Source organism: Harpegnathos saltator, unplaced genomic scaffold, assembly GCF_003227715.2.
Source record: "Harpegnathos saltator strain DR-91 unplaced genomic scaffold, Hsal_v8.6 scaffold208, whole genome shotgun sequence".
NCBI classification, from domain to species: domain Eukaryota; kingdom Metazoa; phylum Arthropoda; class Insecta; order Hymenoptera; family Formicidae; genus Harpegnathos; species Harpegnathos saltator.
In genome coordinates this window covers 1,782,706-1,797,031 of record NW_020229993.1, presented here as the reverse complement: position 1 = coordinate 1,797,031, position 14,326 = coordinate 1,782,706, and the positions used below count along the sequence as shown (strand labels likewise).

At 45.2% G+C, this 14,326-nt stretch overlaps 1 protein-coding gene across 12 annotated transcripts in view; it reads left to right on the top strand.

Annotated features, from left to right (window-relative positions):
• The window catches only part of Syt7 (Synaptotagmin 7), a 146,840-nt gene that overhangs the window by 121,916 nt on the left and 10,598 nt on the right, over positions 1-14,326 (top strand). For 5 of the 12 annotated variants that reach the window (XM_011149102.3, XM_025298155.1, XM_011149112.3 and 2 more), the window contains one exon: positions 9,560-9,571. The exons of 2 other annotated variants lie outside the window; for them this stretch is intronic. In XM_011149102.3, the coding sequence (XP_011147404.1) occupies positions 9,560-9,571 (12 nt within the window). Of the gene's footprint in view, positions 1-4,679; positions 5,356-9,559; positions 9,572-14,326 lie in introns of all 12 variants that reach the window. 5 more of the 12 variants (XM_025298159.1, XM_011149108.3, XM_011149109.3 and 2 more) reach the window with 4 other exon arrangements.

Genomic DNA, 14,326 nt, shown 5'->3' with positions numbered 1-14,326 from the left:
AAGCGGGTCGCGCTGTAATTAGAGCGCTTCTCATGCGTTAAAACGCTTTACGTGCGGTTTAACTGTTGCGCGATTCGTTTTTCTTCCCGTCCTTATCGAGTCGTCCGTTGAAGTAACTCCAGCACGCATGACAGTGCGTCAGTCGCACAGTATGCATTTATAAATAACTGACACGGTGAACCTCGGCTATGAATAAAATAGAGCTGTTTACACGAGGAGACGCTACGTTCGTCGCTACGCGAGTCGCGATCTACTTCGCGGCGAATCGCGTGTTTTTCCTTCGCCAAACATCCCGTATGTATCTAAGAAGTTACCTTTGCGCGGATACTTTTAATGTATTCATGGAAACGGGGCGGTTAAACTGCTGAATATAAAAACGCTCGGCTCATCTGCGGTCGTGCGTTTTAATTCTTCATCCACCTACCATATGGCCTCGCGCCATTGTGATAATACCTGCGAACATTGTGCTCGGTAATGACTTACAGTTTCACTTCCCGAGCCATCTCATCTAACTTTGGCGGGCTCGACTGGCTCGAATAATACTGGTTTCTAATCAACGTTTCCTTAATTCCATTAATATATTAAGACGAGATACGGAATCATATCGCACATGCCAGGCTCGAGCGCGCGTGAGCGCGCGGAGTAAGGAAATGACATAACTTTCGAGTCGATTGGAATCGTCGGCTGCTACTTATTGACTTTCTCTACTTGGGCCGCTACCTCGGCCGCAGCCTCGACGTAATTGCGAGCAACTTTCCCGATAGCAATATGTGTGTAGCCACACATAATGCATTTGTCACTTAATATTTCGCTAATTAGTAACAACAACAAGACAATAGCGTCACATGCGTGCGTTCGAGCGCATGATTGGGAAAGTTGCTTCTCTGTGCGCGTTATCGATATTTAAACACTTTTTCACTGGCTGCAGTCCGGAGTGCAGCAGACGTCCGATGGCAGAATTCGATTTCTGCGAATTATCTCGAGAAGTTATTTCATCGGCTGCCACGTCGGAGACGACGCATCGACGAAATATCGCCGATTGCGTTGAAAGCAAGCAGCACTTCTGTTTGACGCGGCATATACATACGCGTTTGCAATAATAAATATTCCCGATCCCTCAAATCGTCGAAGTACGCGTTTCGTTTGTGTTTTCTCATATTCCGCGGGTAAATAAATAATCGGGGATCTCGCGAAGTCACCGCAACGTCACACCGGCGGAAGCCGGCTGCATAATTCAGACGCTATTTATAACGCGTCTCAACGGACTTCTTAATTCCGATGATCGGAGCGAAATTGCGAAAGTCCGATAATACCCGGCATAACCCGCCTGTATTCTCTCCGCGAAAGTTTCGCCGACGAATCCGGCACTCGGCGCGCGTCTATACGCGTGCAGTGATCTATATTAAAAATCCGGTCCCGAAATCGCGCCGGAGGAGTTCGCGGAATTCCCATCCTTAATTTCCAGCTGTCGACGACGATCGGAGGAAGCCGCGGGGGATGCTCCGCATAACTCAAAAGAATTTACATTGTACATTGTACGTGGAGTGCGCAGGACGAAAGAAATGGAGTCTAATGCGACCAAGTCTCGCGCGATTCCTGAATCCATAATTTCTTATTCTCCTCCCCCTCCTCACTTTATCCCACCCAGCCGGCGGAAGGCCAGGGTTTTACTGCTAGATGCGAACATACGCAGGACAAGCGCTGATTTCCACTTGCGTAAGCTCGGAGACGTACTGAGTAGAGAGAGAGAGAGAGAGAGAGAGAGAGAGAGAGAGGAAAATTACGTTAACAACATCGGGACGAAAAAATTGCGCCACCGGTCGCGCGCCACGTGTCTTTCTTCTGCGAATCTCATTTCGCATTTATGTCATGCGCGGATTTCGTATTTTAAAAATATCATGGACGTTGGCGCGACGCGATGAAGTAGGCGACGGCGTGAGTAATTCCGCCGATAAATTCCATCAGGTTATCCGCGCATCCTGCTAACGGCTGTCCCATCGCTGTTTAATCCTTCCCAACTTTGCTCCACAAGGGAAGTTCTTTCTTTCGTTACACGCCGAGCACTCGCCGAGGCTCCGTACGCGCTCTCGTGCTTTCCGCCCATTTTTCATTGTTTTGTTCGCACCGTGAACCGTGAGAGCGCGACGGAGGGCCGCGCTCGCGCAATGAAGAAAGTTCGTCTTAGTCGGACATTACATTGGGCGAAGAAAGTTGCCACTTACGTTCGTTAGCGCGCTCGTGCTTGCGTCCTACGTACGTTGCGTTAAATGGTTTGTTGAAACTCTCTCACATTAAAACGCTCTCATACACGCAACGCCCATGTGAATGAACGGGAACGCGCGTTTAACCGTTAAAAGCGCCACCGCTCGCTATTAAATTCTGAGGCAAACGCCGCGTCTCTCGACGAGACGCCGGTGCGTGTATCGCCAGTTTGATTGAATCGTGTTATCGATCGACCATTAAATATCGCTGCTGACGTGGGATTGTTTGAGCTTCGTCTCTGTGAGCGACTCATTGGCATGCGATATTTTACGCGTCTCCAGGTGAATGCTGTTTTCGTATGTAATCGTGTCTTCCAGACGTGAAAAACGCCTGACGATCGCACTTCCTGATTTGGATTTTCTATTCTGGAGAAAAATGCCACTCGTAATATTCTGCGAGGTGTCTATTCAATTAAAGAAGTTGGTTCGCGGAAGAATTTCGCAAACTGGCTTCTAGCATTTTGAGATTGGGGAGTTAGTGTGATTTATTTATTAGATGATGGAACGATGCGTCGGAGCTTGCGAAATACGTGTAACGGTCTGTATTTATACACACAGAAAAATATTTATGGCATTGAAGTGAATGTTATTCATGTTTCAAGTATTTCACAAGTTCATCTATCGAAAAATGTGTCATAAATTTTACTTAAAATTTACTTACTTAAAATTTACATAAAATACATAATGTGATACTTCAATCGAGAATATCAAACTAAAAAAAGAGAATATTAAATTAAAACAGAAATTACACTTCTCCCTCTTTCTTTATTCTTATTTATAATATTTTAAATTTGTATATTATTTGTGACATGTAAGTACTTATTTGTAATTATTATTTTAAAATTTTATGAGTTTCATAATATCCTTGGGAGGAGAATAAATTCTGTTTTCATGTACATGTGCTGATGAACCTTTATAAAATTTGCGATGAGCATATCTGCGATCTATTATTATATATTAAAAAAATATTCTTCCTTCTCGTTGAGGATAAATATCACATAAAAGAAGAAAAGTAAGCCGAGTAATTGCTTTTCTTGCCAATAGAATTTTTCTCCGTATATCGTCGGAAAGTATACGAGATATTGAACCGTCTGAGATATTGATCCGACGTATCGCTCCCGATTTTTTATATTTCTTGCGAAGACCGAAAGGTAAACGCGCGCGCGCGCGCTTATGTGTACGTGCGTACGTTTGAAAATCGATCGTTATCACATCAGAAAAGACTCCTGTTCGTAGAGGAGCACGATGTTATACGATGTTACAGCGTCGCGCTAGACGCCGGTGATAAATATGACATTGTCGTTTTATCGATATCGCAACGTACAATATTTTCTGGTGGCAATCGATGTCATTGTACGTTCACCTGACGATGAATTCTCGCGCGTTCATAAATCACTTTTATTTCTCGCTCACCGCAACCGGCGATTTTTCTCGAAATCTCATATTATTATTACTATATATAATCTGCTTTGCAGTGATTTCACTTCGCTTGAAAACATCGGCGCACTTGGTGCGATCGATTTTCAAATGCGACGTTAAATAGAGCGCCAACTCGATGTTGATTCATATCGCTGTTTAACGATGTGTCGTTTACACGATAAAGAACGGCGGCCACGAAATTAATAACGATCTGTCGTCGTTACGAAGACAATTTTCGTTTGTTTTATTCGTTCAGGACCGCGTAGCAGGCCGATTTAGCGTGCTGTGACTGCAACGTTTATCCTTTATCGGTTAATATAATTGCGATCACGGCAATAATATTATCTACCATACAGCCGATAAATGCGTTATATTTACGGTACGTCGAATAACCGGGTAACTGTTTGTACATTGCGCATTACACAAATTAATTGTTTAATCTGTTTGATTTTGTCGCGACCCTTACGTTACGAAGTTACAGCACAATATTGTGTAACGACACAATGTAGCTTTTATTAATTTCTGCGCTGTGGAGCAAGGGGAGGGGGCGCGATTGTTCGAAACGTAATTTATAGAATCGACGAAACGTGTGTCGCGCGACAGCTCGATATTTCCTTCGAATATCGCCCGTTGTGCACCGTAAATGAAATTCACTCGTTCGCGAAATGGCGAAAATGCCTGTTCGGAACAAACTTGAAATGCTTTTTAACGAGCTTCTCTTCGAGGTGAGGGTGGGGGGCAGAGAGATCGGTTATTTCTCATACAAACCTCGTTATATAAATAGCTGCGCGTTTCGGCAAGCGCGCTTTGTTTGTACAGAAGTTGTTAAACAACTTCGCGGGCGCAAATTTAATGACGGACCTTCTAATGAATCCCGCGCGACGAATTCGCGCCGACGTCTTTCCGACGTTGAGGAGAGACATCGGCGGTGGTTACCTTCTACGACGTTATTGCGTTATTTAAAAGCACGTACACACATGTCTTTACACGTGTAATTAGATATCAAGTTAAAATCTCATCGGCGGAAGATCAAGTTGAGAAAATGACTTTATCCTCGCCACATATACACCTGGCCCGCCTGTGAAGCGAGCAAAGTTATTAAGGATCTTACTCAGTCGCTCGCTCGCGACTCAAGAGCCCTGATATCGGAAGACTCGATGAGAAATCTTCCTCTAGACGGATTACACGGATCAAATATGCGCTCCGCGAATTTAATGAAATGTAAATCTCGCGTTGGTGCGTTTGACGTGCAATTTGTCGGGTTCAAGTGTGTCTAACTGTCGGCGCGCCGTCGGAGCGACCGAGTGAGCGAATCGCGAATCGCGCGAGATTCGCTCCTCCGCCGTAAAACCCGCGGCTGCAGTCATCCGCGCTCATCGGCCGATCGCAACCGCGACCGGATCGCGTTGTCTCGCGCGAGTTCACGCGCGTGCTGTGCAGTTGTGTCGATAATGAAAATCAACGTCGAGGGAGATGCGAGGATCGCAGCAAATATGTGTTAAATTCGTCTCGTCAGACTCGCGGGCCGGAACTTCGACCGAGGCTTCTCTAGCGACTTCTCGAGCGTAATTAGATTAGCCGAATCGAAACTCGCCCGGAACGAGGAAACTATGTGGGCCGCGGTGTCAAGATCTCTGGAGATACTCGTTGCCTTCTTCGAATACTACACCACCAGGTAAGATTCTGCTCGAGCGTTCGCACGAATCCCAATATTTAGATAGAGAGGATACGAGCAGCGTGCGCACGCGCGCAGCGCATATTTACGCGGGTGATTGACTGCGGGATGACAGAAGAGGCTATAGTTGCGAATTACGAACCAATTTCGCTCCGGTGTCTCGACTCGGTCCCGATGACAGGAGCCGTTCTCGTGTAGGTATGGAAAGCGAATTAAAGAGCGATACTCTAGACGGCACCGCGCGACGGATTATTCGCCACTTCGAAGCGCAGCGAGGAGAATCGTCGTCTTCAATAAACGCGATAAACGCTAACGCACGACGGACGGCCGGCCTGCCGGCCGGCCGGTAGTTTGTTTTTCATAATACGATGACCTTGTCTCGCAGGGACTTGTATATATACGCGTGCACGGCGAAATAGCGGCGCGCAGAGAAAAGCTGCGCCTTAAAAGCCTTTTCAGCGTCTTTCAGCGTTTCCCACGTCAACGTGACATTTTTAGAGCTGCGCTTTTATAAACGGAAAATGCAGCGGCAAGGGTTAAGGGACCACGGCGGTGCAGTGTATCAGCGCGAGGACGTTCTCCGCGTCGATGCTCCTCAAGGACGTCTCCCGCCGACCGCAAGAGGGAATACTTTCGAAACTCGGGGACCATCCCGTATGTTGGCTGTTCTCGATTGGAAATTATCTGACAAGTCGTGCGCGTTCGACGAGTCGTCCATTCGCGAGCGGAGCCATCGCGAAATGGCGAGCGGCATCGTCGCTGTCGTTCCCATTCGCCAACATCCTCGGTGGCTGTTCTCGGTGGTTCGCGACGACAACGGCAATATCTGCTCCTTCACCGCGCTCTCGCGTCCCTCCTCCTACTGCTCTCGTCCTAATATAAGACAGAGGGAATGAGAAAATTGGCGAATTCGCTCCAAGTTCCAGCTGCTGTTATGTCTGACTTATTTATTTAAACGATGCACGCGCCGGGTATAACAGCGATGCACATCTTGCCGAATGTATCCTGCGAAAGCGCTGGACGAGCGTGCTTTGGCAGCGCACAGCTGCCGTTGTGATTTTTAAATATGCAAAATAGGACATTTCTCCGAGAGCCTATCTGCCGCACGTGCGCGTATCTTCGTCGCTTTCGACGGCGCTCTTAGTACCCGCGGGGAATTCGTCGATTCTTCCCGAGAAACGGATTTTATTTAATTTGTTCGCAAAAGCGCGAAAATTATAATCGAATAATCGAAAGTGCAATTGGAGTGATGTTTTCTTCGGGATCACTCGTAATTTCGAATTTGTGAATTCGAACGTGAAATTTGTTTTTCTCGTTGAAAAATGTAAATCATGATTTGTGGTTGTAAAGGTTTTCTCACACTCTCTGCGCTCGAGGGCGCGTATTTATTCCTAGTCTAATTTGTATGCGAATCAATTGTTGCTCATTTGTTGGATATCGGTTGAGGTCATCGGCGCGAAATTTATCGGCGCTTTTACATTTCGCGATTCTTCGATATTGCAAGTCGATGGAAATTTGAGATCGGTTTTTGAGCATACCGCGATTCCGTAATGGCGTTGCGCTAATGCGTAACTGAAATGTAATGCTGAGGTAACGTTGACGGTACGTTCACGATTCGATAACAGATTGTGTGCACACGCGCATACGCGAGTAATAACGCCGTTAAATTAATCACGCATTGTCGTCGGCATACGTTTGCGAATAACGAACAGGTGACGCGGCAAGCAGTAGCGGAGTTCTACACCAGACAAATCGCGGCCCGAGAGCAGATTAATTGATGACACACTCAAGTGTTTCTAATTAATAATACAATACTCCTCGGCGCAGCGGTGAAATGTTAACCCGTAATCTTTATATTCAATGATCATCCGCTCGACAGAGAGAGAGAGAGAGAGAGAGAGCGAGAGAGAGAGAGAGAGAGAGAGAGAGAGAGAATTCCACGGGGAATGGGAGAATGGAAAGTTTGCATTTCGTTAAAACGTGTGACCGGGAGATTTTCACTTAATTAACGAAGTTAAAAATATACCGTGGTCGGTAACAAGCGTGTATCCATTTACGTCGCCGTCCGGGGAATAAATTCATATCAAACGCTACGTGCATATATACATATACATATATATATATATATATATCGTGATTTAAGCGAGTGCAAATTTAGGTTACGATTTAATTCGCAAAATATCCGATGCGAGATGAGTTTACCTTGCGAGCGCTACGACTCTCGCGGCGTCGCATGGAGCTTTGCAAATCGAAGATATCAAATCGCGCCGTCAATATTGACGCAAGTACAGCTACGTATAATATAATAATTCAAGAGAGCGAGGGCGGGACGGAGGGAGGATGTCAACCGAGAAAGGAAAGAAAAAGGGCAAATATATGAGCGGAAATAAATAAGAGAAAAGAGGAGGCAAAGCAAGAGCGGATTTCTACATACATATATTCATACGAAGCGTAGTATCGATTTCCTCGCGTGCGTGCGTGCGTGCGTGCAGCCTGTGTGTTATATGTTTAGTATGGTAGCTGGTTCTGTTATGTGAACGAAGCGGAACATTCGTTGCGGCTGATTTAATATCAAAACTTTCACGGTATCGTCCGTGAGATCGCATATTGTATCCGCCGCTGCAGCGTTGCCCGCTGTTATCGGCAGATGTATCTATTTTCGTTGTGAAGTTAACAGATTCCTCGCGCGGGTACACGGAGCGGCGTAATTCCGCAATAATGCGAAGTCAAATGTGGCTATTGAATATCGATAGGGCATTCCGCGGTTGCGGCCGTGAAGGAGCCGTGTACAGCTTCTAAGATAAGAAACGAGTGTGTGTGTGTGTGTGTGTGTTATCGGCCCTGCGTAATTGACGTCTGTGGGAAGCGCACACGAAGAAACAACGATGTTTAGTATGCATGATTTGGCGACTACGATCAAGAATATAACTGTCTCTCTCTCTCTCTCTCTCTCTCTCTGCCTCTTTCTCTTACTCTTTCTCTCTTTCTTGGTTGCTTTCAGTATCCATTTGTAGTACCCATTTGCTCGATGCTTCTAGTACAATTATCGTTATCCTTACGTCTCGTATTATGCAATAGCGCGCACAAACTACGCGACACGTAACTCGGCTGGTGTGAGATAAACCGCTGAAGGATTCAACGAGATACTTTTGCTCGAGTTACAAAGAAGAAACGAGCTACACGAATCGAAGTCTTCGTGGTGACAGGTCGAGTGATCCTCTGTTGACTCGTGTGCGCGCTTTTTCCGTGCACGAACTGTTACATGTACACCGATGGCAGAAGTTGGAACGCAGAACTTGCGCCCCTCGGCTGCAGAGGCTGTTTGTTATTGTTGAAAATAGGTGTTGACATGCCTCGCTAGTGATTACTATCGATGACCCAACGTTATTATGTACAGACTGCCGATCCGACGACCAGGCGCTGCTCGCTCTCGTCGGGACGAGAGAGGAAGTTTTACATCTCGTAATTATGAGAATGAGAAACAAAGGTCGGGGGGAACAAACGGCGCGGACGTATCGCCGTTGGTGGGATTATCGCGAATTTTTCATCTTATTAATTAAATTTCCGCCTTAACGACCGACCCGGCAATTAACGCGGCGCGCGCCCCGAGTATTTAAACTTTGTCTCGTTTGGCTTAGCAAGTAATGGAAGATGTTATCACTTCGTTAACAGTAACATATACTATACTACGTAACGACCGCAGCGGTCGCTCCATTATGTTCTCTTGGCAGTCCTTCTTACCGTCGTATTATCTGTCTCTCTCGCTTTCTCTCTCTCTCTCTCTCTCTCTTCCTCTTTTTCTGTAATTAATCTGCAAGCTGTGTCAATTTTTCACGACGCACCCTCGAGCGCGCATATCTACTCTCTTAATCCTTCCGGTTTATGTGTCGATGCACGCATACTTTCTCTCCCTCTTTGTGACTCTCTTCACTCCTAATTGTTGCGACTGCAAATGACGTTCTTTGCGATAAATAAGGTTGCAGTGCTGTGTGTCGTGTTGAATCCTCGACACGGAGGTGAGTTGTTACATAATCGTTGTCTCCGCTGTGACGAAAGCCCGTGTCGTGTACCGTCGTTGCGCGGTGCGCAACCTGTGTGTTCCTTCTTTGCGCGTGCGTACGCGTGTAGGCTACATCTAATTAATTAATTACTGATCTTTTTTTCTGTTTCATGCCCCGTTTCACCGTAACTATCGGAACCACAGAGCGCAATTAGAGTAAGTATGAATGACCGATGCGAATTAAGGCGACACTTTTTTAATGAAAGAGATCCATTGTTCTATATGCTGCTTCATTTAACTTCTCTTCCTATCTTCTCTTCCAATTTCTCTTCCTAACGGATACTGTTCACTGTCCACCGATCGGCGCTACCTTGACTGCCCGTAAGTAATTCTACCTCGTCAAAATTTATCTATCAGTTTTCTGGCCTTGCCCGAGCATTGGTGATTAAACAACGCTCTCCTTCTATCTATCTCTCTCTGTCTCTCTCCCTTTCTCTCTTTCTCTACTTCTCTTTCTCTGTTGTCTCTGTAGTTCACGTTCGTTCGCAACGAATTCTATATCTTTCTCCAACTGTCGTCTGTGCCTGTCCTGCACTGTTGCGTATTGTCGAGTATCTTTCACGAGGTTCTACGAGAGTAGTGGGTAATGCTTTCTGCTGCTAGATTATTCAGACTTCAGAGTTCGGTGCGCCGGTTCTGCCTTATTCTTCAATTCTCGCGCCATACCCTCTGTTGTTGTAACGTAAATACATTAGCAGAGACGCGTTCCGTTTATCACGCGATATCCGAAACGGCTTTTACAGAAGCGCGCGTTGCTAACGATTCTACCCGAGTGCTTTTGCGCCATTCTGCGATAGTTTTGGCTCGTCGATATTCCCACACGTATACATCGCACATTCGTATTTCGTAACGAAACGAAAAGCAAAAAGGAGAAAGAAAAATGGAAGCGAAAAAATGAAAGAGGAAAGCGAGATCAATCTGTAAAGTATTTCGCTCGGAGAACCCGACTATTTGCATGTGTTTTAACTAGTATTCCACAATACGAAAGAAGCTTTCCTTTCTCTCTCTCCTCTCTCTCTCTCTCTCTCTCTCTCTCTCTCTCTCTCTCTCTCGGTGGGAAGAAACGGACCTCGCGCCGAGAGAGCTAAATCCCGCGGGATTCGAGATTCTCCTACCGAGAATTTGATTACCGTTGAAACGATTTCCCGAACGGTTTTACACGATATTTCCCACGACATTGTTCGCGCTTATATCCGAGCGAGCTTGCGGTGCAGCTTGCAAGCGCAGCGTTATGCGATTTGCACGCGACGCGCGCGCTGATAAATACGCGAGTACGGCCCGCCGCGCGCCGATGAAACTTCTGTCGACGTTAAGTTCGTCGCAGACTCGCAAAGCTTCCTCGTTAGTTTCGCGAGTTGAGCGTGGTTTCGCGGCCGCTCGGCGGCTAAGCACAATGGGAGAGTCTCCGGTCGATGTCGACGTCCGCCCCCCGTTGAATTCGCGTCGGACGCGCTGCGCGTATCCTCCTCGGAAGCATCCTTCGCGTCTGGAAACGGTGCCGCGCGGGCGACACATCCATTTCCGTGATCGATCCCGGCTTACGATTCGTGTCCATCCGTATCCTTAAATCTTTCTGAAGCAGACGCGCTTACACGCGCGACACTGTGCGACCGCCGTTCGCGGGCGCAACAACAGCGGCGCGTGTGAAATTGGCGCGTCGGTCGCGCTGCGTTTAACGAGACACGGCGCACAAACGCACAATTTTCTGTTGAAAATAGGCTAAATAGGCAAATAGTGCAAAATAGGTCGTATTTCTTAACCGATTTGCGTAATTCTTTGACAGAAATACTCAGAAATAAATTCTAAAGAGAACTGTGAGAACCGATTTTTGAATTTTTTTATTTATGCAAAAATATTTAAACAAATAAAGTGATAAATTAGCATTTTTCCACTAAATTATTTTTTATTTGGCTACAAACTAGATTTTGTGTTTTGTATTTGGTTTGTATTTATATGTGTGTGTTTTTATATGATATGTGTGGATATGTATGTGTGTGTGTGTGTGTGTGTGTAACGGAGATCAGGACTCTGAGGTTCGTCACTTCCCTAGTATTTTTTTGACTCCAACCCTCTCCGTTACACTTGTGTGTGTGTGTGTGTGTGCGTATTTTATAGATAATTTTATGACTCATTTCCACGAAAAGAAATATATTTTTTTAAATATTTCTATCTTATGTATTCAACAATATAAAATGAAAGCTGACTTGTATCAGTCAGTTTTTATTTGATATTGTTGAATACATAAGATAGAAATATTTAAAGAAACATTTCTTTCCGTGGAAATGAGTTATAAAATTATTTATAAAACACACACGCACACACACAAGTGTAACGGAGAGGGTTTGGAGTCAAAAAATACTGGGGAAATGACGAACCCCAGAGTCCTGATCTCCGTTACATACACATACACACACACACACATACACACACACATAAATACAAACCAAATACAAAACACAAAATCTGGTTTGTAGCCAGATAAAAAATAATTTTGTGGAAAAATGCTAATTTATCACTTTATTTATTTAAATATTTTTGCATAAACAAAGAAATTAAAAAATCGGTTCTCACAGTTCTCTTTAGAATTTATTTCTGAGTATTTCTGTCAAAGAATTATGCAAATCAGTTAAGAAATACGACCTATTTTGCACTATTTGCCTATTTAGCATATTTTCAACAGAAAATTGTGCGTTTGGACCATTGTGCGGCGTGATACTTCAGCTGCGAGTGACTCGACCAGCCACTGTTGATGATTGACTACTCCTCTTCCTGTTCGCGTCTTGCTGCCTACGTTTCTTCTGCGTAGGCCATGAGCCTTATTTATCGACGCGAGTCTCGTGGACGTCACTTTCCGCCCGGAGGCATCATTAAGCGAACGATGTTATTAACGCGATACTACTTGGTGCGAGATGCATTCGCGGAACGAATATCGCCGGTGAATATTCGCACGGCGCGTCGAATAGTCGTCGATGAGCACTTGATTAATTCGGCGGTACCGCGGAGATGAAGCCGAAGAAATGAAAAGCGACAAGTCTCGTTGTTCCTCCTCGCAATACTCATCCTCTTCCATTCCTGCTTATGTGTTCAGATTTCGTCTCATTACATCCAAACGACGGATTCTGCGGCGATCTACAGAAGCGACTATTTTCTATTTTCCTTCGATGAAACCGCCGGCGGAAAATCATTGTTCGCTGCGGCTGATCCTACGGCGGCTGCTCGCGGATTCTTTGATATCTTTTCTGTAAAATCGAGAATGATATCTGCGAAATTTAATTACGGAATTAATCTATCGCTCACCGTAGGTCGCACGATACCGCGAATATGTCGGTCGGAATTGTTTCCACGGAATTGTTTCCGCGGTGTTGATGTAAACGCAGCCACGTAAACACGTAATTCACACATAGTGTTTGCTAATAAAGGAAACAAGAAAAAAAGAAGAAGAGAGAAATAGAAAAAAAGGTTGGGTCCGACTGTTCCGTGCGATTTTTCAGAGAAAATTGCTTGTCGCGAAAATACACGTGTCGTTCACTAGAAACAATGCTATACATTGGAAGTGTACTTCGTGTACTGCGTGTGTACACGCAGGTGCACTAATCGTCGTAGCAGTTGATTAACATTAACAACGCGCAGTACGGAGCAGTTGAATCGTCGCGCATTCTGTTTGTCGATATCTCGGCGGGTTTCTGTTGCTCGTTCAAATGCGCAAGTCGGTACGCCGTCACCGACGAGTCGTCGTGTAAAGTGTGCCGTTTACGTTTACGGGCAACGACGTTCAAGCTCAAGCAAATGCGAAACCAACGTATCCGTCCTTCGCAAAGCGGCGTCTTCATAATGAATCGTTTTTGTACGCTACGTGACGAGAGACGGTCGTCTAAATTTATGCAGGTCGCTGGGCGCGCGTATCCTGTGGCTCTCGTACTTTTCTCTTCGAAAGTGGCGAAGATCTCCGCATATGCGCGGGTTCACTCCTAGTCTTATTTATGAGCGATGAATAGCGGATCGTTTGGGTAAATAAATAAAAGTGAGATCGCGATTCGGCCGTACGCCCGGCGTGATGTCCTCTTTCAATCGGTCGTGAATGAATTCGTGTATAAAGTGATTGTTGTAATACACTGAGACCCGTAACTGACTCTGGATATTTTTATCATCTTGGTCGTTAAATATGAATATTTAAACTTTTAACAGAATATACACATGTATATATATACACACATATATTTAATACATGCATTTACATTTTTTGTTGGAAGCTTAGATACTTGAATTTAAAGATTAGAACGATAAAAATGTCTAATGTTAGGTACGTGTTTCGACACTTGTATTTTTAACTTACTCCTCTGCAAAACGGTTTTTACACTTGGTTTTTTATGAAAAAGGAGCGGGAATAAATGGTCACAGTTGCAAACTACTGTTTACGGATTTGCGTGATAAAATCGGATACGATAGGAATTAATGTGACAAGTCATGACGTAAATATTTTGGCTCTTTATTATACTCTTATCTAATACAGGTAAAAATAAAATGAAGATAATTATGTTCCTCTTGAATCCTCCGTTGAAGCCCCTGACGTCGAGAGTCTCAACTCATATTGTCATTTCGACTCCTGCCATGACCGATTATTACGCTTCTATCTCCGTCGGAAAAAAACGTGAGAAACAGTTGGGCGAACTTTGGCTCACCTTCGCGCGCGAATTATTCGTCTACGAGGTCGCCCGCATGTTCGCCTGCGGTGTCTCCGCGAGATATGGATGCGAGTCTCGAGCGTGTGGAATTCTCCTGGAGATTTTCGCGGACGTATACAACACCGAGTACCATGAGATTTCGCGCGTCACTTCTGCCGGCAACGAAGTGAAGCCACTGATTACGCAGATACACATGTCCGCAAGTCGCAGTTCGCCGGCGAACAAACTA